Source organism: Pezoporus occidentalis, unplaced genomic scaffold (assembly GCF_034315485.1).
Source record: "Pezoporus occidentalis ecotype Australia unplaced genomic scaffold, CSIRO_AGI_Poc_V1 ctg56, whole genome shotgun sequence".
In the NCBI taxonomy this organism is placed as follows: Eukaryota; Metazoa; Chordata; class Aves; order Psittaciformes; family Psittacidae; genus Pezoporus; species Pezoporus occidentalis.
The window spans coordinates 2145213-2168516 of record NW_026915899.1 but is presented as its reverse complement, the minus strand read 5'-3'; the positions used below and the strand labels follow the sequence as shown (position 1 = coordinate 2168516).

Genomic DNA, 23304 nt, shown 5'->3' with positions numbered 1-23304 from the left:
CCAGAAGGCCAGTAGGATCTACGAGGGGACAGAATACTTGGTTTTAAAGGAAATAAATATCCCTTTTGCCTGGATTTGTTCTACATGGTCACTTCAGGTTAGGAACATCCCACTGAATCCAGTGCAAACAGCAGTAGCTGCAGCTGGGAGCCAGTGAAGTGAACAAGCTTCCAGGTGAAGCAGTAAAGCAGCCTTGACTCAGAGAAAGATCAGTACTTTTTCTGTGTGTCTCAATTTTGTAGATGAAACAAACGAGAAAGGCTGGAACGGTTAACGCCTTCACTCCAGCTCACACCAACCGGTTCTGGGGATGGAAAGGGCCAAGGAGAAGCCCTGCGGGCCTAGGGTTAGGGGCTGGGGTTTGATTCGGAGAAATCTCCAGGAACAAACTCGCCAGCAAAGTGCCTGTTGACAAGCAGGTATTCCTTACTGCGGCGCCGGCAGACGCGGGGGTAGCTCCACCTAGCGTGGGTCCTCACACAGGCCGGCCTTCCATAGTCACCGGGCATACATATTCATTACGTACACACATGCATATTCATGAGGCCGCGTATCAATTGCATCATTTTCCAGACAGTTTCCCCGCATGCGTACACAAATGTGGTGGTGGCCTCTGAGGGTCGTTTACTTCCTCCAACGCTCTCCATCGCTTCTGGCAGCCTTTGACGCACGCACAGGAGATAACGCTTACACCAGCTTAATTGGTTCGGTAGCACTGCAGACACAGCAACCCTCTGTCCTTCTACTTATCAGCTAGTTTAGCTGCAGCCCATCCTGCACACCTGCTAGTCCCAGGTACTCCCCATCCACACGTCCTGTTTCTCTGTCCTGTTTTTCTTACACTTATCTTTGTACTAAGGTCATAAGGACCTAAAACTACGCCAACTGCAACGGTTTATCTTATACAGGGATTCCCAATATGTTCTCTAGCTGCACTCTACTATTTTTTTTTTAATTGTGAAACACACACCTCAGTTATTTTCCACTGCTACTGTTACAAAGCCATCAACGTTATTTAAAACTGATTCTACTTACTTACACAGGTTTATGTTTCATCCCTGCCCATGGCAGGGGGGTTGGAACTAGATGATCTAAAGGTCCTTTCCAACCCTAACCGCTCTATGATTTTGTGATTTTGTGCCTCCTCGTCTCAAATCCCCCCTTTTTTCTATCCTTTTGCAAATTCTTTTGCAACACTTTATATACCACCATTACCATTTAGAGTCTTTTTGAAATATTTTCCTGTTTCTACTTGAGGTTTGATTTCATCCCTTTTCCAGTCTTCATAGATCGTGTACAACACCAGAAGGAACACTGTATCATACCACAAGTAATCAACATTAAAAAAATTAACATCAATATTCCTGCAACCAGTTGCCTCAACTAGGAGAGATCGGGTAACCATTAAGCTAACTTTTTCCATATTTCTTCCAAACCCCCAGGAGGTGTCATCCTTGGCCATTTCATGAAATACTTTAGTTTGTTTCCAAATTTCCTCCAAATTTGTTTCAATTCTGCCACTCTGATCTCTATAGGAACAGCAACTTTCACTGATTATGGAACAAACTCCTCCTTGTGAAGCCAGTAACATGTCTAGAGCCATTCAGTTTTGTAATGCCACTTTAGATAGGTTAGTTATCTCTTCTGTTCCACATGGGTTGTAGCAATGGTTTTACTTTCTATTTCCTCTATGGTCACTGAGATATTCACAATTGCCTTCTCTAATTCACTTACTCCCAAAGATGGAATTAACCATCTCACAAAACTATGAAATGCAGTGTTCTGTTTGGCAACAGGGTTAAACCCTCGCTTGATTCGTTTAACAAAACTTCTAACCCAGGTTCCAGAAGGATACATGTCAATAATAGTAAGATTGGGTACCACAGCACCTAAGACGCATGCCCCCTTCCAGCTAGGGGGTAGAGTCTTATAAGCATTTTCTCCACATAACCAATACCATCCTTTCCCTTCAGGAACGGGCCACCACTGAACTACGATACCGTCTATATTAATCGTATGATTGTAATTTGAATCGTGACCTACGTCTGTGGCATTTAAACAAACATAATCTCCTACTCTGGCTCCTGGTGTAATACATCTTTATGCGCAGGTATAATATTTGTTACCTGGATTAGAATTAACTATCCCAAATTTTAACCTTTCCCTTGGACGTAGATTGCTAGTGTTCACCCACAAATTTGTCCATGAGATAGTGTTAGGAATTGGAACTCCAGTTAATGGAAGGTCCGGATTTTCTCCTGATTTAGGCAACTGTGCACACACCCAACAGTCACCACAATTATTTGGTATAATAATGGTATATTATTGGTATATACAATTGGTATATACAATTTCAGGTATAAGTTCTGGTCTCAAGCTTGTGCACCAGTTATCATATAAGTCCAAATTATGACCGATGCAATTTTGTACTTAAGGGTCCTGAAGGTTTGATCCGCCATGTCTTCGCTGGCTCTGGTGCTTTCTTTATTCTTGAACAATGTACCCAAGCAGGTTGTTCCTTTATCGTCACACTGTAAAGGTGGTCAGTAATACCTGGTACAGCCCGCTCCACTTCTCCTGTAGAGGACCTCCTGAAAAATTCTTAACATAGCCCCAGTCTCCAGATCTGAAAGGGTGAATCGGATAATCCAAACCTCTTGCTCTTGTCCCTACTATTTTCTTATTTATCTCTGCTAATTGTTTTCCCAGATTGATCAGAAACTGCCGGAGATAGCTAGCCTTCTCCCTCTTCCTGAAGACTTTCTCCTTTAAACTGGGATTGATATGGTCTTCCATATAGAATTTCAAATGGGTTAACCTCTTCTTTCGACAGAGGTTTAGTTCAAATTCTCAATAGAGCCAGTGGTAAGGCTTGGTACCAATATAAATTCGTTTCCTAACATCATCTTTTCTACTTGCCCACTGGCCTGAGGCCTGTATGGAACATGAAGTTGCCAATAAATTTCTAATTTGCTAATTTCTTGTAACAATTTTGCACTAAAGTGTGAGCCTTGGTCAGAAGAAATTGCCTCTGGTACTCCAAAACAAGATATTATATAGTTTAATAAGGTTTTAATTACTTGTCTTGCATTATTTGTTCTACAAGAGAATGCTTCTGGCCAGCCTGAAAAAGTATCCGTTAACACCAATAAATATCGATAGCTTCCTTTTCTCAGTAATTCAGAAAAATCTATTTGCCACTGCTGTCCTGCATAACTTCCCCTCCCAATTGTCCCAATCTGATTTCTATTTTCAGTTTTAGGATTATTCTTAAGACATAGCTGACATTGTTTTGTCACTAATTGAACTGTGGTATATAGATTCCTTCCTACATTTTGTTTGTCTAAATATTTATACAGAGTTGCTACTCCAATGAGTTTTATTATGTTCCTCCTGAACTATCTTCCAGAGTTGATTATAGGGAATTACAATTCACCCATCAGGTATCTGAACCCAACCCTCTTTGTTTTCCTGTCCTTTGAGATCTTCAATCAACTTTCTATCCTCTTTTGAATATCTAGGTTTAGATTTCTCAATTGATAGTTTGCCATCAGGGATTAAGGACATGATTTTAGATTGTTCAGCTGCTTGTTTGGCTTCAAAATTGGCCAAACTATTTCCAGTTTCCTAATGAGAGTCACTTTGTTGATGTCCTTTACAGTACATAATAGCTACTTCCCAATATGTTCTCTAGCTGCACTCTACTATTTTTTTTTCCTGTGAAACACACACCTCAGTTATTTTCCACTGCTACTGTTACAAAGCCATCAAACTTAATGTTACTTAAAACTGATTCTACTTACTTACAAAGGTCTATGTTTCATTTTGTGATTTTGTGCCTCCTTGTCCCAGGTTAGTGCTGCTTGTTTGGCACACAGCTCTTCTACCCCAGGCTGTCCAAGGCAAAACACTGCCCTGTCTGATCTCATCTTAGTTATGCCGAGCACTAACCAAAAGCACCTTGTGTATCTCAGTTTCCTTCAATGAGAGTCACTTTGTTCACAGATGTCCTTTACAGCTACATAATAGCATTTACTTTGCCTCTCATGTTATGCAGGTCTGCTAGCTGCATTTGCTGTAAGCTCCATCTGTGTTAAACCTGCCTCTCTAACTGGAGAGGAGACTTGCCTCCACTGGGCCGGCTTTTCATGGCAGCACTAGCTACAGGGATGAGTTACAGCTGATGCCCATTGCAGTGAGGGGGGTAGACAGCTGTGGCCAGAAGCACACAAGCAGAGTTGCCTGCTCTGATTCCCAGGATCATCCTTTTGTGCTTAGAGAGTATTTACATGTTCCGCCTGATCCATCAGTGATGCTCAGCCTCTGGACTCAGCAAGAAGGTAACTTGCAGGGAGCCACCCCAGAAGTCATCACTGTCACATCCTCTCTTCTGGGTAGGGAATTCTGCTCTCTCTGTAATTGAAGCACTTCAGTGAAGAGGTGACACACCAGGTGAGGACAGCCTCTGCTCCATCAAATTGCCATGGGACTTAAGTAAGGCTCAAACCTGGCTACTACTAATCAGTTCACAGACGCTTTTATTGTGCAATCTCTGTCACCCTGAAAGGCAGGTGTAAAACTTGTGCAATGTAAACCTCTTACACCATTTAATGCCTTCTTTAATATTTAAAACCAGCACAGGCTATTCTGACTGATTTCTACTTCAGCAAGGAGTACTAATAGTACATAAAGTGATCTTCAGGTTAAAAACCATGCCTGAAACCTTTCAGACTTGTAGTAAATGGATCACAGTTTTATGACATACACCAAATGTGCTAACAGAGTTTCTCTGCCATGGAGCTGGCTGGTGTGACACAACCTGCAGAGTCTTTCATGTACTCCCAGGGAGGAGGAAGAGATAAAATATGTGGACAGCAGAAAAACCCACCTTATGTAACTACATTAAAATGAAAACTACCTTTAATCCAGCACCAATCTTAAATCTACCAGATGCCTCAAATCTGGTTATCCCATTTCTTTATACCAGTCCTTCTTACGTTTATAATCCATCATTCTTTGATGTTTATAATTGCATTCAAAGCCTCATTTAGTGTAATGAAGCCAGCCCAGCCCAGCTGAGTTTGCTTTGCCATGGGGCAGGAGCTGCAGCAGGGCTGGGGACACAGCCTTTGAGATGTACAGATTGTCAGAGGTCTGTGCTATTGCTCATCCTTTCCTTAGATGCAAACTTCCCTGAAGTCCTTCAAATAAGAGGTGCTGCATTGCTGGTTGTAACTCCTCATTCTCCCCCTATTGCTTGTAGGCTTGAGCAGCGGGCACAACCCAGGATTTTCTTGCTGTTCTGGTGTTAATCAGCCCTGGAAAAAGCAGCAGATAGGAGACAGAGAGGGGATCTTTACAGTACCTGCCCCAGGACAGGGGCTTTTTCAGGGCAAAAGAAGACAAAGGAGAGTTTCCCCAGGGTAGGAAAGAAGAGACTCAGAGATACGCAGCATTGATTTGATGGGAGCCAGCTCTCTCATCCCTCTGTGCATCCAGTTCTCTTCCAGTTGTAATGGAATATGCTTGAGCAAACCCGCCCAGTGACAGTTTTTCCCATGTGCTGGCTCAGCAAAACTCTAAAACAAAGGGAAAAACTTGGCAATTACGGATGCATTAATTGCTCCTCCTATAGCCACCACCTCCCAGCAGTGTCGTTGATGGGTGGGAGGCATGAACGTGATGTCCTGGTGCTTCCTGGTGCTAAAGCTGGAAATGGCACTGCACCTCACTGCATCGTTGCACATCGGGGCGATTATCACCTTTAGGATAGATCATTTCATTGTGTTTAAGTCACTAAAGCATGTAAATACATATAAATGCAGAGGAAGCATTTTTAAAACGCTAATATGCATGGTTGCAAATATGCTCCTCAGCAGTGGGACATCCTCTTTACCTACTGTCCCCCTACAGTCCCCCGACTCTGCATTGTACCATGATGCTTATAACACCCATGTTTTCCAGGCCTGAAGGACAACCAGTACCTATCACCTCATCCATTTTTATCCTTGTTTCTCCCGTGGAAAACAAATCCTTTCTGTTTGCTTACCTGTTTGGGGCTTTTCTTGGCCTTGGTCAAGGGCTGGGAAACTTCAGTCCCACCCCATTACAGGGTGAGTCACCACAGGGGATTGCACACAGTCATTCATCTCCCAGCTTCCATGGAAAGCTCAGCCTTCTCCACAGGGCCTGAACTGCGAGATGTTTTATATATACGTGTGTGTGTACAAACTTAAACGTTGCATGCAAACCACTTATGTTTTGCTCACACGCATGCTGAAAAGACAGATCTGTTCTAAGAGGGGTAAAAGAAAGCTGCATAAAAACATCAGCTTTGTTCCCTGTGGTTTGCAGCTAAAGAGACAACATGTGCAAGCTTCACCTTGAAGTGGGAAGATGAAAGCTGCTCTCAGTCCTACAAGCCAATGCGAGCACCAAGAGCCAACGCTTTTACTGCTGGACCACAATTACTGAGCTGCTGCCCTGTGAGCAAAGCCCTCCACAAAGCCTGTGCAATGTCTCACCTCTCCAAAGCAGCCGTCCAGGTGAAAATAGATGTCCCTGCTGGGGAGCAGCCCTGACCTCCAGTTGTGCGGGACCAGCTGGGGCAGGAGCACTGCAAGAAGGAGGGAAACCAGGAGGGTTTGGAGCACAACTTTTTTCAGACATCATGCACTCAGAAACACAGGGTTCGAACATATTCACAGGGTACAACAGAGATTTCAGTTCAGTCCCAGCCTTCAGCTGACACGAGCTGTGGTTTTTGGTTATTGTGTTCTGTATTTGGAAGGGGAAAGTCCTTTTTTTTAATAGCTATTCACTTGAGTCTTTGCAAACAAATATTTCCAGACCTGTAAGGCTTACTGTCACAACTTGGAAGCAAACTCACCTGCTTGCAATTTGTTGCCTGAAGTGGGGAAAAATGACAAAAGTGAAAAGCCGATGAGTTTTCAAAAGCACATTGATGGGAACCTTGTGCAGCACAGAAAAGACAACCCATGAATCAGTGAAACTGCTCCTACCCCATTCCAGCCAAAGCTTGGCCAAATTCCTGCCTTGGCAAAGGTGGCGTGACAGCTGGTGGCAGCGATGGTCCCTTTGGGGAGAGCAGCTGCCCGACCCCAGGCACCGACCTCTGCTCTCACCTCGCTCTTTCACCCCGTTAGCAAGCTGTTACATGTCACCCCATTAGCAAGCTGTGCTCCCATGCATTTTCACAAGCATCTCATGCTGGTTCTGCAAACCTTGAGCACAATGGAACATGGGATTCAGGCTCCACTCTCAACACCCCAGTTGGGTGGGACTGGTGCTACTGACACCACCATCCTCCTTACAAACAGTCAGAAACAGTGATGGTGGTGCTCATGTCAAGTGTAACAGCCAGGGCCAGTGGTAGAAATGTGCCTCTACAGGCTGCTTTGCCAGACTCCCCTGAGAAGCTGTGGCCCTGTACAGGGTGGAATAAAATTCCCCTTGCCAGAGAACCTACGTATGAGAGGAGCAAGGATCTCACACAGGAAGTCAGTAGTTGAGACCCTTACCCAGGAGAAACACATGGGATAGAAAGAGAAACATACCACTCACACTGAACAGTACAGGCTATTTGGAAACACTGCTTTAAACATGCAAGCTTCATGTGACTGGACATACGCAACCTGTTGTAAAACATCCCATGCAAGAAGTTATGTGCAATTTCAATTACACAAATGCCTACTAATTCCTAGCTCCCAGCAGGACAGTGAGCTTCACTGGGAGCAATAGCAGCAATTGCATGTCAAATTTGCCCATCATCATGGCAAGAGGCTGACCCGTACTAAAGCCAAGAAAAAGCCTCCATCCCTCTCAGACAAGGAGATTCTACTAAGCAAACACTGACCGCACTCACCTCTTCCTCAGATGAATTTTATTCAGTAGAACCATGAGGCTCTGCTTTGATGACAAAATCAAAGTCCCTGAGCCTCAGAAGTGAATTGAGACGATTGCTACAGAGGTTTCCACTGAAGAGCAACATTAGTTTATGAATTCTCTGCATTAGCCATCCTGGATTGCTGCTGTATCCAATCAAGGATGCTTAAAGAGAAAAAAAGAGGGAAGCACAGTGTTTGTTGAAAATGTTCCATCCTACAGGAGCTGTAGCACACTCATGCTCCACTCCAGTTACACTACAAGCAGCATTGACTAAACTTCCCCTCAGCAAAGCTGGAATCTCATTGCCAGAACTCCTAAATTCACCATAACAATGCTAAAAGCACTTACAACTCGTGCACTGACAGTGCCTTAGCCAAGCGAGCACCCTGAGACCCCTGGGCTTGAGATGCGACCAGCACTGTACCAGGAAACCAACAGCAAAATTGTCCCAGTGCCTTATCCAAGGAATAAAAAAGTCTTTAAAAAGCTGAGGAAGGGTTAAAAAAGCCCTTTTCACAGGTTAAGGAAATGCTTTCAAGCCACAGGTAAACACATCTCTGCTGAATGAGCCATCCCCTGGAGTTCGGTGCTTTCTCCCTGTGCTCATGGCCAGCAGCACTATACCCAGGTGGTGAAAGGAGCTGAAACCACCCAGCAGCTCCACCCATCACTGCAGTAATGCTCACACCCAGGAAACCACAAGTAACTTCTAAACCCATGGGGCAGGATGAGCGTTTTCTTGGGAAAAATAATAGCAGATTTGTACAAAATTTTGAGGGATTATTTTTATTGTTCTGAAAGCAAAGTCTACTCAAATTTATCAAGCAGCTTTCTTGCCTAGAAAACTTTTTTGGAGCAGGTTTAAAAGATGTCTAAGAGCAAGTGGGTTTAAAACCAAACCAGAACAGTGGAAACAAGTACTACAGATCACAGAATCACAGAATAGTTAGGGTTTGAAAGGACCTTAAGATCATCCAGTTCCAACCCCCCCTGCCATGGGCAGGGACACCTCACACTAAACCATGCCACCCAAGGCTCTGTCCAACCTGGCCTTGAACACTGCCAGGGTTGGAGCATTCACAACTTCCCTGGGCAACCCATTCCAATGCCTCACCACCCTAACAGGAAAGAACTTCTTCCTTATATCCAATCTAAACTTCCTCTGTTTAAGTTGTCCTATCACGATAGTTCCTAATGAAGAGTCCCTCCCCAGCATCCCTATAGGCCCCCTTCAGATACTGGAAGGCTGCTATGAGGTCTCCACACAGCTTCTCTTCTCCAGGCTGAACATAAGTAATAATAAAAACCACACTAGTATAACACAAAACATTTGTGAAGATTTTAATTGGGACATTTACTGGAAAACTCAGATGAGGGCGATGTGGAGCATTAACTCCTTAGGAATTAACTCTACATTTTGCAAAGACAAAAGGTTCAGAAAAGATACTGAAAACATTTGGAAAACCACATAAAAGTCGTGACCAGGACCCATAACACAACTAACCTAACACAAATCAGGAGATGACATGAAGCATGAATGGTCATTACAGTTAATCTGTGTACGGAGAGACATTTAGAGACACACTTCTAAATTGAACTAATTTTGGCACCAGTGAGAAAGGATGCCTTTTCTGCCCTCTCAATCAGATCTACTGCAACGTCAAACACGTACATAAAGATTTAACAGTCCAGGGTTTGGGGTTTTTTCCATAGGGCTCACTGAACTGTGTGTTTAACTTTGCCAGACTAGCAGGCAGACACTGAAGAGTATCTTCTCTGCCTTTTACTTGCACACTTCTAAGAAGAGATTGCCTTTTACTTTTCTTACCAGAGGAAATAAAAGGAATTCCTAGAAGATACTAAGACACCAGACGTCCATGTAACTCAAGCCTTCAGATCTCTGAAAAGATCTATTCATGGTACAGCTTTTCTACCACCCAAACTGGATGCAAGTCTCAAAATTCCACACTCCTCTGTAAAGTCCTGCTCCTGCGCCACTGTGCTTTAGGGGCAGTGACCTCCTACTACCATGTTGAAAGACAGGAATGCATTTCTGTTGACTTGCTGTAATAAAGCTTCATTATAAGCTTAGGGTGCCCTCGTTATGCACCCAAATCTTACTAATAATAAGGTACTTGAATAATAATATAGATAACAAGATAATTTGGACAGGGGTATTAATTTCTTCCTAGTACCATGCCATATTGACACATGGCCACATGTAATTATTAATGGGTCTACATGAAGTTAGCTACATAATGAGGAAACGCATATGAGTTTGTATCTTTCTGAAGCACCACAATGCATTCTCTTCTCCAGAACACAAACCAAAGAGCCCTCATCAGCTACATAAAATCAGTCAGTTGTATGAAAAGAATTCAACAATCAAGACTGGTTTTAAGCCCCTTCATTTGTAATTCTGGATCAGGTAAACCTCTGAAACCATCACTTAACACAGCGAAGAATCCGAGCCATTTCTTAAAAAACTATATAAAGTGAAAAAGCTCCTGTTGCTTGGACTTCATTCAAAATGCTCAAATGTCATTTGTTCCTTTGGCAGAATTCAACATACATTACTGTAAAACAACACACATACTTCACCTAGGGACACGTATCTTCAAGTCATAGAAAAAACTATTTCATATACACTTTAAAAGATAGATTTACGATTTCAGAAATAATTTTTATATTAAAATTCTTGTATGCGTAACTACCATTATAGAACAACTTTAAGAGATCCCTTGATACATGTTAATACAAATATCACCATTCAGACCAGTAAAATTGTACCAAACTGGCTTTAGTTTTAAGCCTGTTCAGTGTTAAAAGTCAAGAGCTGGGACCTGATGGTCAACTGGCCTTAAGAACATACAGATCAACAAAAAAGTGTGCTTATTATTGGTTTTATTATGCCCAGGCAGCAAATCCTCCAAAGTCCTTCAATAAACAAACGCACGTGTTAGGTTGCTGGTTCTATCTTATCAATCTCTTCCTTCTTTGGACCTTCTTCTCGGTTTTTGCCCTGCTGCATGGTGTACACGGATGGGCCCATCCTTACGATCTTCCCACTGCCCAAGCACTCGTCACCCTTGTAGAACACTGCAAACTAGGAGAAAAACAGGAAAAGCCTTTTCAGCAGCTGCAAATGGCATGGTGAACAACTTTAGGCTGTGCAACACCTGCTGGGCAGCGAGTGTATTTGATGGCAGTAAGGATTGTAGGCTTACACAACTGTAAACATAAACATGCTGGTGGAAATTCCATCATGAACTTCTACAGGATTATCTCAAAACTCTTCAACTACTGAGGTGGAATGGATTGTGCTGGAAAGCTTCCTTTCCCTAAGGGGATGATGTATGTAACACCATCTGCATTTTCACCTGACCTTCCACGGGCTACAGTGGCACTTCCCAAACAGGAAGCGGACCAAGGACTACTAGAAGGAAGTGACTGGGGCTCCCTGATGTGCTCAGGAGGTTTTTGCAGGAGAGAAGGAGCACAAACCTCCTGGCTTTGTCTCATTACCTTGCAGTAAAGAGCCCAATTACTGGCTCAGCAGCTCCTGGCAGTCAGGGGCTTCCTCTGCCTGTCATCAGCCCTGGCTGAGTCTTCTCAGCTCAGCTCACAGCTCGCCTCTCTCAAGTATATCCCTCTCTCCATTAAAAAATGTTCTCAATTTGCCTCCTGATGCATCCCACAGGCTCCCAAGTTCTGGGGTGGGAGAGGGAGGATAGAACATATGCTAGGAGAGGGCACGCAGAAAATGCTTGAGAACTACTGGTTTACAGTGTTATGGGAGTATCCTGGTATTAGCAGTGTTAGAAAGCATCACTACACAGTACCTCTTCTCAGTACTGCCCTGGGACAATGAAATTCACTGGACACAGATCCTCACTAATCAAATTTGAACCCTAAAACCGTATTAAGCAGCCAATTATAGAACTAATGCCTTTTTAAATCTATTACTTGAACACAACAGATTTCATTTCTGCATATACAATTCTTACCAGAGATGTTTTCATCTATTTCTAAACTTGTAAACCAGTTTCTCAGATTATATGGATAACAACAGAGCATTTAATACTAGAGATAACCTCCTTCAAAATAGCTGATGAATAGCCAAAATAGAGCTAACTGCTCTCATGAAAATATATTAATTTGCTCCATCTACTATTTTTATTAGCCAGATATGCCAAAACACACAAAATAGGAAAGAAAATCACTTTTAATAACTTACCTGCCCAGGTGTGATAGCTCTTGCTGGCTTCACTAGTGTCACCCACACACTTCCATCTTGGTTTAGAGTCAGCACACACTGCACTAGAGCAGAAAATGGCCAAATACCTGCCAGTTAATCCTTATGTTCACATTAAAAGTTAAACAGATGTAATTCAAGATATTATACACAGAGCTGTTTTATGAAGACACTCTAGAAAGGCAAGCCAAAACATTTCAACTACTTCTGCAAAACAACACTGAACACATGATCACAGTTGCACAAACTAAGCAAAACAAACAACCCCAAAACACCAAGGTTTGATTACCCAGTGCCATCTGGTGCCGAAACCTGAGATGACAGTCCATCATCTTCTCTCTAACGAGCAATGCGGGAGGTTCCTCTGCTATCCAGTGCACTCGGTTTGTCCGCAGCAGGTCTCTGTACAGAGCAGGGTGATCTCTTGATGGTGCCTTAAAATATATTTATTTAATGCTGATGTTTCTGACAGAGAGCACATAACTTGTAATGCTTGAAATATAGAAGAATCATCAAGCCATATCAAAATGAAGGCAAAACGAGGAAGAAAGCAAGCATTTATTAGCACTTAATCAGCTTCCAGGTGGAAGCCTTTAATTTAAAGAATAGGCTAAAGCAAGCCTGAAAAGCCAGTTTTCTACATGTCAGTCATGTTGCTTCTTGTATTCTTTTTCCTTCAATCATATTTCTGACAGTGTTCAGACATGTACTGCCCTCTTCATCCCATTTCAACAAGATGCTACCTCTCCTCTTCTCTAATTTCCCAACTCAACACCTCCCCAACAAGGGCACTGCACAAGCACAACCTTACAGCAGGGCATAAATAAGATTTCTTAGTGGTCCTGCCTTTTCCCTCTCAACTCTCTTTTGATTATAATTTTTTTCCCCCAGGCATATCAACAAGTAGCAGATCACCTCATTATAACCACCTCAGTACTAAGTAACAACTACAACTGCATGAACATCAAGAAACACTAATAATGCTTGCAAGCTGCAGAACTCTCAGTTGTTTCATATGATTAGTCATTAACTCAACAATTATTTGCAGTATTATATGTATTCTGCCTCAGTTTTCAAAATGATTAAACTGTATTACTGGCTACTATTTCTTTTACTAGAAAAAGAAAGTAGCAATACATAGCAAACCAAGATAATACACACTGTATACACTGTGTCACAATAACTACAATAAACTGTTTTAGAGTGGAAAATGAGAGCTCAGTAGATTGGCTGATTCTTTCCAGTATCTTTTCAGCCCTTTATCTGGAAAAGTTCTATGCCAAAATCTAAACCAATTTTCTACTCAAGAAAAGCCACTTTGGACAAGATGTTTCAAAGCTGCTGATGCTACACTAGTTAGTTCTTGTTTCCCCCAAGAAAGCCAAGAACTCTGTCCAGGTTAGAATCACATTCCATACAGCAGGAGTCATAAAATGCTTGCATTAGTCATCTGCAATACCAGTATGAATTAACTCACCACAAAGACATCTCCAGTGCTGACATCTTTGTCTACAACGAACCAAGCATCCCTCAGGCCTGCTAGTCTAGCCCTCTGGCCTATGGTGTAGAGGAACCAACCTAAAGAAACACAAAAACGTAATGCTGGAAGCAATTTTTCATCTTTTACCTTCAGAAAAATATGTTAAAATCCTTTCCCCAAAACTTTACCACTAAACGAACAATAACAAACCAAGCTGTCTTAGAGAAGTCTGCCAATTACAAGCTGAACTAGCATCTACTTCAAAGATGTACCTGAAGCACATGGTTTCAAACTCATCTGTTTCAAACTCTATTGTGCTATTCTTAGGGTTTATAAAAGACAAACATTTCAGCTTCAATTTGTTGTTTTATTACTACTTAGTCTTACCAGTTTCCCTTACTTTTACCTGCTAGAAGAACATTCTACTCCCATAAACTATTTGGGAGAGGAACTCAGTTCTGTCAGAACTGAGGAGAGCAAAGGAAGGACACACAGAAAAAAGGAAAACATAAGCTGCCCATGTTTGGCGATGCCCTGCTATGCACCACTGAGGTGAATGGTGTATTTGTTCTGCAAAGTTCAGGTACTAAAGATTCTGGAACCGAAGCACAGTCATTCTGAAATAATTAAATGAACAATGGTCTCTTGGGATTAAATTAACCACCACTTAGTATCAACAGAGTCACCCTGTAATTATCAATTACTTTCTTGCAACATGGAACACAGTCAAAATCAGTTGCAATTTAAGGCTCTACTATTGAATGAAGTAGGTTTTCCCAATTATTAGAGTTCTCAAACTGGGAAAAACTGGTTTGGAAATTCACAAAATTTGTCCCTCAAAATATAAGCAGCACTGTTCCATTTATCTAAAAGCAGTTATTAAGGTGGGTTAGCCAATTACCTTTGTGTTTTCCCATCACCTTCTTATCTTCAATGGAAACAAAGTTACCTGGTTGAGGTTCTAAATACTACCAAATAGGAAGAGAGAAGTCACAACATGGCCCAAAAAAACCCCGTCAGTGTATTTTAGGTTCTGTCACTACATTCTCTTGAAGCTGGAAACTAACTTTTCAAGCAGCAAACTCTACCCAAGCAGCTCTTTCCTGATTCTGCTTTAGACACAAAAGGTAGGGCAGCCCCTATCAGCAGTAACTCTGGGCTTCACCCCACCCCTCATCCTTACTCATGGCAGGGGACAGCAGGATTCAGCCATCTGTCTCTCTCACATCTCAACCACTCACAAACACAGAGCCTCACAAGCACAGCACTACAAGTTCACACACTCCTTTTGCTACAGAAAGTGACTGACTGTTCAGGGATGGAGGTGAAAGGTACTTCCTACAGGGTCTTGGCATTTGCTTCTGGGTAGGCTTGGGATGCAAAAGGACACCGGACATTGTAACTTAGTGTGGGCCAAAAGCTGTTGGAGATGTTTCTGTAGACAGTGTTATAAATTATTACTGAAAACCAGAACAGAGCAAAGATTGGCATAGATTTAACATTGCTCACCTCGAGAAGGAAATTTTCAAAGTTTCTTTCACCAATGAAACATACTCCCATACTCTGAAAAGGAAATGTGGTATTGAATCCATAACAGCAAAGAAAAACATCTGAAATACTGTCTATTAATGATCTGTCCAAAACAGAACTCCCTCCCCATGTAGCCAAACTATGCTAGGCATCTCATAAAATAAACCAAACCACAACACCTGCTCCAGAAGAGGTAAACTAATTTTGTACAGTATCAGTAAGAGCCATAAGCACAAAAGAGAAATAATGGGAAACAGAACATATGTTCAACAAATAAATACATTAACCTTGGTAACTATACTGTGTACATATTAAAAACAGAAGGCTCTTGCAGATTAAAAAACAAAATAACACAAGTTATACAGTAAAGATATATCTCTTGAAAACACCTTTCAAAAACAGCCTTTCCTTTTCGGTTACTGCCTACATTCTTCAGGCACCCATTTACAGTGGAGGAATATGAGTATTAAAAGTGACAAAGACAGCATCAGCAATACAATTGGTGCCTGCATTACATTTTTTTGGGATCAACTCATCAAGTGTTAGTTCTTAGAGAACAGAACTTTTTGTTTGTTTTTTAAAGAGTAACTGTGGAAAACAGCATCATCTAGTTTCATAAAGACATACTGAAAAACAATTATAGTGAGACAGCCTTTAACAGCTACAGAAAATACAGACCAAAAGCTTCTCACCTGCTGTGATAGACAATACTTTCCTTAAGGCTCACAGCATCCTAACACATTCACCTTCATCTTGGTTCTTCTGAGATATAATGGCAGACAAATAATCTGCAAGCTAAACACACAACTAACCACAAGCTCATCAACGTTCTTTTAAGCAAGTAGACAGCTATAAAACTGCTTCCCAACCTGTCCTATTACAGTGCTCAGAAACAGACAAGCTGTCACAGTTTTAAGGTTCAAATAGTTCAGGAAAGTCTACTTTAGAAGGAAATACAAATCAAAAGAGTTTAAGTGTTACCATGCCTCTTTTTTCTTTAGCACATGATGAAGCCCGTGTTCCGCTGCTATCTTCTTGACAAAACTTTTTGTTAAATCCCCCAAAGGGAAAATGGTTTTCTTCAAAGCATCCTGCGAGATCTGACTTAGAAAGAAGGTCTGGTCCTTAAAGAGATCGGCCCCTTGCAGGAGTTTCACAGCTGCAAAGTACAGAATACAGAGCACCTCAACATTAAAGGGGATTCCCTTTAATAGTTCAACTTCCTTTACTATTTTGTTTGATAATCAACAGTTTATTTCCAAATACAGGTTAAAGAAAGTATTCTTCTGTTCACAGGTTTGCTTTTTTTAATTTCCAAAATCTAACTGAAAATGTTTGGGCACTTTCTCACTACTAGTAAGATCCAGAAAGATTCTGACTTTGTAGAGTGCAGAATCTTATGAAGTCTTACACTGTCTTATCTATCATAATACTGCATGTGTCATTGGCAATGACATCAACAATATGAAAAACAAAACCAACCATTTCATGTGAAAGAGACACGAAGATTTGAGTATTTTAGAGTATACCGTTCTTCAAAAAGACATCTAATTTTGCCCTGAAATTACAGCGCTATCGATCAGTGATTTGAACGATAAGCAGTTATTCCCAGTGCTCAGAGAGGCAAGTTTGACTTCTTGGTTAAAAACAAAGTCTCCCAATTGCCCAAAGAAAATAAAATTGATATAGTTTTTCAGTCATGGTCTGTCCACTCTCTTTTAAGACCTAATAACTTTACTGTTGTGCAAACTCTACTTCTTGACTCAAGCATTAACTACAGGCCAATAGTTCAGTCACAACTAATAATACAAAATCTCAGTAAAGGGCAGTAAAACTGTTTAGAACATCACAAAATCCTACAACTCAGTGAATCACAGTCTGCCACAAGTACAGACCATTTGTTCTGCTGTGCCCAACTTTCCAGAAATAAAATTAAAGCAAAGAAGAAAAAAAGCCCCTTTAAGTCCAAATCAAAAAAGGGGACACTACAACACAAAAACATCTCTGTGGCAGCTTTGCATACCGGGTGCTTGCAAGTTTCTTTCCCTTTGGGTATAACATGCTTCTCACCATATACACCAGTTTCATCTGAGTTATTTTACTGCATTATGGCCTACTGCAGAGCTATTTGAGAACTCTCTACACTGCCATCCAATCTCTGCTAGTGCCATGCAGAGACATACCCAAAACAACACCCATCAGGCTGGCTTTTGTACCGATAACAGGAGAACCACTGTGGTGCTGAGATCAGCCTCTGAATATATACAGCCACAGGCAGACTATTAAAGAGAAAAACCTGCATTACTGCTACTAGCACCTTTGCTGACCTGAGAATAGTAGCCTTAAAAATGTCTGCACATGCTGCACTTGCACTTTACAACTGCAGTGCAGGCAGAGCCTTGATATACCTAGGAAAACCAAACTTCTATAGGAGAACAGAGAAATGAGGCAGAAGGGGTGAATTACTGAGTAAGAACCTGATTTTTTCCAGTAAAATAACATACAGTCCAATTATTTTATAAAAGTATATGTTATTAATTTTAATGTTAATGTTTCAAAGCCTTGATTCTAAAATTCCACTTAAGCATATCCCCATGATGAGTTCTATCTATACTGAATAGCAAAATAATACATTCTCTAAAATAGATGAAACATTAAAAAAAAGAAAATTTTACATAAGTCATGAAAATACTAGATAAAGATTTCTTGAAATACTTCTCTGGGGGAACAGAAGATTCCCCTGTCTCCTTAACCCACATTACAACTCCTCCAGAAAGTTCATTACTGAAATGCTTATTCTTCCCTCTGAACCTGGATTAGAACTCTTAAAATAGAAAATGTAATACTTGACTAGTCAGGGTAATTTTCAGTAATGTAAATATTCTGTTTTGCACTATCAACCTTCTATAAAGGCTGGGGTTTTAATAGTAATCATTGTGTGTAAGGTAACAAACTTCCCTGATACTGTGACACCAAACAAGAGCTCAAAATTCTGTTTCATACCTAGGATGAAAGAAGAAATGAAGCATCCACTTACTATTTCTAACTTCAAAACGGTTTCTGAAAAGCCTTTGTGGTCTTTTCGTATGTTTCTGTTGAAACACCTCCTCATCCTCTAGTGAGGTCCTAGCATAATGCCCAGTAGCAATTGCATCTGCTCCTATCAATAAAATAACCAAAACAAAACATCAATGCACATACTTGAAATTCAGTTTAAAACAGGATTATAAACATCCAGTAAGAAAAGCAGAAAGCAGTGATGAACAAAACCTATAGAGAAGTGTTATACTGACAATAATCATACTCCTGCTATTCAAACAATGTAAACTATTCATGAGCATGCCAGCACTTGTGCTTTTGTACTTGAAGGACCACCTAAGAATGTAAAACTTAATGGTCAGGTCAATGTATGTCTCCAAAGTAAATCTGCTCCAATTTACAAGCAACCTGCTCCAGTGGAAGGTGTCCCTGCCCACAGCAGAGGGGCTGGACTAGATGACATTCAAAGGTCCTTTCCAAGCTGAACTGTTCTATGATTCTAAAAGCAAACTTATTAACAAAAAACTTCGCAAATACTGGAATACTGCCACAGAGACAGGTGAATTAGGCATTCATATGAACTCAGGTTTTCCCCCACCATTTCAAGCTTTCAAGAGTTTGTATCCTTTAAGTGTTTCCACAGCACACACTCTGTACTGACACACTTGAAAATGCCTTACCAAGGTTATCCATAGCATAATGAAGAAAGTAGTTGAATTTGATGTGCTTGTTACACACAATATCAGGATTAGGAGTCCTTCCCAATTCATACTCTTTTAAGAGGTCACTGTAAAATAAAGATTCAAATATATATTGACATTATTAACACAGCATAATACTATCTGAGACTGAAAGATCTGTTTAAACATGAGAACTCAAGACCTAGGCATACTGAGCATGTTATGTTAGAAATAAAATATCCATTGGATGTTAACCTGTAAAACACAATGCTTGGAAGATTTTCACCAAAGTGCACTGAGGACATGGTCAAATGATCACTCACAGTCTTGTAAACATGTTTTATTAAATTAATGCTCCCTTGGGGGAGACATGGCTGCCCTCAGCACACACCCTACTTGTTTCCCCAGAATTAAACCACCCTGCTTCATTTTTCTAAGTGACAGTGCAGTAGAGCACACACCAGGGGTTACTGTGTCTCAGTAACTTAATCTGCAATAACACCACCATAAACAGTCATGGGACTCAATTTTATATAGGATTTTTTCCCTTTCTTTTTTATTTCCTTCAAGAAATTCAAGTAGTTTCTCAGTCATGTTGTATTTTTACACTGACACATAATTAAAGTGCTTAGCATAATTTGCTTGAAAACATTAATATAATAACTAGAGAAAGTAAACCAGCATGCAGTACTGCACTGAGATACCAAAAGGTCTGATCACTGCATTATTTAGCTTGTCTTCAGTAGTAACTGAAGTCAAGAGGAACTGAGTGGGCACAGGCTGGATTTAAAAGTACACCAGCAACCCTATTATTTGGTTTTACTTTTCAACAGCTGAAACAGAACCAGTCGCTTCTTCTTCACCATGTTATTCATTACATTCATAAACAGAAAATAAAGCAACATAACTTTAATTTTGGCTAGCTCCTTTTTAACAGTTCTGAATTCAACAGTTCGTACTAAGAATTAAATCTCTACCCAGACCTGCCTCCCCTTGCTGACTCAGCACTGTACTCATAGGATAACACAATTCTTCTTTGTAATTACTGCAGCAGTACGCTGGAAGCCTTAGAAAAGATTCAGCATAAAGACAGACTCACATCAGTTCAGAACTTCAAGTAAAGTACAGAACTGGAGGAAAGGCAGTGAACGATGTCTGCTGAATCTCCCTCTGATGTAAGGATTTGAAACAGGTTGTGCACAAACCACAGGCAAGACAAGACCTGGGATAGTTCTCTTGATAAAAGGTGTTTCTGATGAATAATCCTCTAAAGAGAGATCCAGAGGAAAGTAAATCCCAGGTCAGTGATGACTGTAACAAAAACAGGATTCCAAACAAACCAAGTAACCTGCCACAGACACTTTGGGAACACTGTACTAATAAATGATGAGAAGCAAAAGAAAAGCTGATCTTCTATGATCTTTGAGTCACTGTCATTTACAGACACCCCTCAGGAGCTTTGGTATCATTCATACACTCTCACACCAGAGGGGAAGCATGGCGTTAACTTTCCCAGAACAGGGCTCTTTCCCTCACTGACCGTGCAGAAGTTCAGTGCTTAACTCGATCTCACTTCAACATGAAGTAGCATGACTAGGTTTCTTCTGAGACAAGGTTAACAACAGCACTACTTAAAGGGGGGGGGGCAATGAAGGTCAGTGAACAACTTTTGTGCACCTATGTTGTGTGCATAAAGGATAAACTTCCCTTCTCCTGCCTCCAAGAAAAACTTGGCTTTTCCTAAGTAGAACTTTCTCTCCTTAAAGTGGAACAAATCCACAGAATATCCAAACACCCTCTTCAGAGAGCAGTTTCAAATCTATTATAAGCTTAAAGAAGCAAGGCTAGTTCATGATCACTTTCTAGTAAACTGGATTCAGTACCTGCTAATGTAAAATGCACCACATGAACTACACACAGACAACAGCACCCCATTTGCTATTTTCTTATGAAGCTGCAGTAAAGTTGGGCCAGTTGTGGGCAGCAGCTGAAATAAGCTGGAACAAAGTAATTGCTACACACTTATAACAACTAGAAAAAAGCCTCCTATTAATTTCAAGAATAACAAACATATTAAGACCAAGACAGAAATTCTGATCTTGAATACAAATGAGAGCAAAAATAATGCCTGTGTTAACAGGCTTCAGTAGTTTCTCTTAGCACTCACAGTAACTGCAGTAAACTGTCACCGACCCGTACGTACCTGTCCACCCTGCCTCCCCACAGTAACACAGTACTACACCAATACAGGGAAAGAACACCCATTTTAAACGTGTTTGTACCTGAATACTTCATTCCAGTATTCTTTCACGTAGGAAACCTGATGGAAAGGAATATCCAGCTTCTGACAAACGCGGTAAGCATCTTCACAATCCCTGTCAACGGAGCAAGCTCCTTGCTCATCCAGCGGGTCCCAGTTTTTCATAAAGACGCCTGTCACCTGGTAGCCTATGAAATGAAGGCAAGAATGACTTTAAAAATGTAATTCCAACTGCCTGGAACCAAAACCCGAGTTAAGCCTTGAGTATCTACTTTCTTCAGAAGGCGCGAGTAGTGCTGTGTCAAACGAATACCCTGCTAAGCGTTACTGTTCGGATACCGCATGGCTATTTTTAGTCCTGTAGCTAACAGCCAGCATGAAGTCAGCCGAACACGGCGGTATCTCAGACCTCCGAGTGTCCCCATCCCCTCCTTCCCCGCTCGCTCCAGCCGCTCCGAGGCCGGGTGTCCCACCCGCCGGAGGAGGCGGCCGAGGGCGGGGAGCGCCGCCTGGACACGGCCCGACGGGTGCCGGGCGGTCCCGCCGGAGCGCAGCGCCGGGCCCCGCCACCCGTCACGCACCTCGGCGGCGCAGCAGCAGCGCGGCCACGGCGCTGTCCACCCCGCCGGACACGGCGCAGGCCACGCGGCGCGAACCCGCCAGCATCGCCCCGGTCCCGCAGCGGCCGCGGCACCGCCGCTTCCGCCCCGGCCACCCTTCGCTTCCGGCGGGCGCGGCGGCCAACGGCGCTCGGGGTAAACGGGGCGGCCCTCGGGGGTTCCGGCGCCGGGCAGGAGTGCAGGCAGCAGCGCCGCGAGCAGCGCAGCCGCCTTAGTGCAGCATCACCCCTTCGCGTACGGAGGCGAGGCGCGACCCGGGACGCACTCGCGGTGTTTGTTCTCCCCTTCGCTAGCGGCCAGCCCGGCTCTGCCCGCAGGAGGGGATAACGCGTTGTCAGATCAAGCCCAACGGAGAAACGCGAAGAGCTTGCTGCCCCACGACCCTCCTCACTTCAGGACAACCAGAGCCCTCAAACACACACTTCATGCAGGCGCCCGCCGGCTATGTATGAACAACTCAGCAGATGGAATTGCACAAAGGAAGACCCGAAGACAGTAACTGTCTCCATTGCTTTGTGTTTGTTAAAACTTGGTAAGCCAAGGGCTAATCCAGCTGACTCCGCTGCTACTGCAGAGCGGTGCAGCCTCCTGCACATCCTGCCCTAACCCTACCTCAACATCCCTGAACCTGAGAGCAACTGACTTGCAGTTTGAAGGCTGGAATTTGGCTTTTAGTTGAAGACACATAGAGCTATCAACACGGTGCCTGAATTCCAGTGAACAGGCTAGTCAATAGAGGTGGTCAACACCAGAAGTATTCAGGTAGCCATGGTCAACCCCCACCCAAATAGTTTCTACTGGTAGAGGATTGATGCTTGTTTGGAAGTAGTCATGCTCTAACCCAGGATTTAGATCTGCCTGCAACAGCATACATTCACAAAATGGAAGTTTCAAGGGGCATAGAACACCTGGCTCTCCTGCAAGTCATAGAATCATGGAATAGTTAGGGTTGGAAGGGACCTTAAGATCATCGAGTTCCAACCCCCCCTTCCACGGGCAGGGACACCTCACACTAAACCATGTCACCCAAGGCTCTGTCCAACCTGGCCTTGAACACCACCAGGGATGGAGCATTCACAACTTCCCTGGGCAACCCATTCCAGTGCCTCACCACCCTAACAGGAAAGAATTTCCTCCTTATATCCAATCTAAACTTCCCCTGGTTAAGTTTTAATCCATCACCCCTTGTCCTGTCACTACAGTCCCTAATGATGAATCCCTCCCCCGCATCCCTATAGGCCCCATTCAGATACTGGAAGGCTGCTATGAGGTCTCCACGCAGCCTTCTCTTCTCCAGCCTGAACAGCCCCAACTTCCTCAGCCTGTCTTCATACAGGAGGTGCTCCAGTCCCCTGATCATCCTCATGGTCCTCCTCTGGACTTGTTCCAACAGTTCCATGTCCTTTTTATGTTGTGTGCAGTTCTGGTGTCCTCAATACTCCAAGTGAGGTCACACGAGAGCAGAGTAGAGGGGCAGGATCACCTTCGACCTGCTGGTCATGCTCCTTTTGATGCAGCCCAGGATACAGTTG

At 42.5% G+C, this 23304-nt stretch overlaps 1 protein-coding gene across 2 annotated transcripts; it reads right to left on the bottom strand.

Annotated features, from left to right (window-relative positions):
• Nucleotides 1-9225: 9225 nt before the first annotated feature.
• On the bottom strand, nt 9226-21854 carry TRMU (tRNA mitochondrial 2-thiouridylase). Of its 2 annotated transcripts, none has more exons than XM_062638340.1 (11): nt 21734-21854; nt 21175-21340; nt 18893-18999; nt 18211-18333; nt 16160-16332; nt 15153-15206; nt 14545-14611; nt 13641-13741; nt 12453-12597; nt 12146-12228; nt 9226-11014 (listed from the first exon to the last, which is right to left on the bottom strand). In XM_062638340.1, exons 1-11 carry the CDS (start codon nt 21816-21818, stop codon nt 10868-10870), a joined length of 1251 nt encoding a protein of 416 aa, XP_062494324.1. In that variant the 5' UTR covers nt 21819-21854; the 3' UTR covers nt 9226-10867. The 2 variants fall into 2 exon arrangements, with proteins under 2 accessions (XP_062494324.1, XP_062494325.1); XM_062638341.1 differs by lacking the exon at nt 21734-21854 and adding an exon at nt 21466-21569.
• Nucleotides 21855-23304: the final 1450 nt, after the last annotated feature.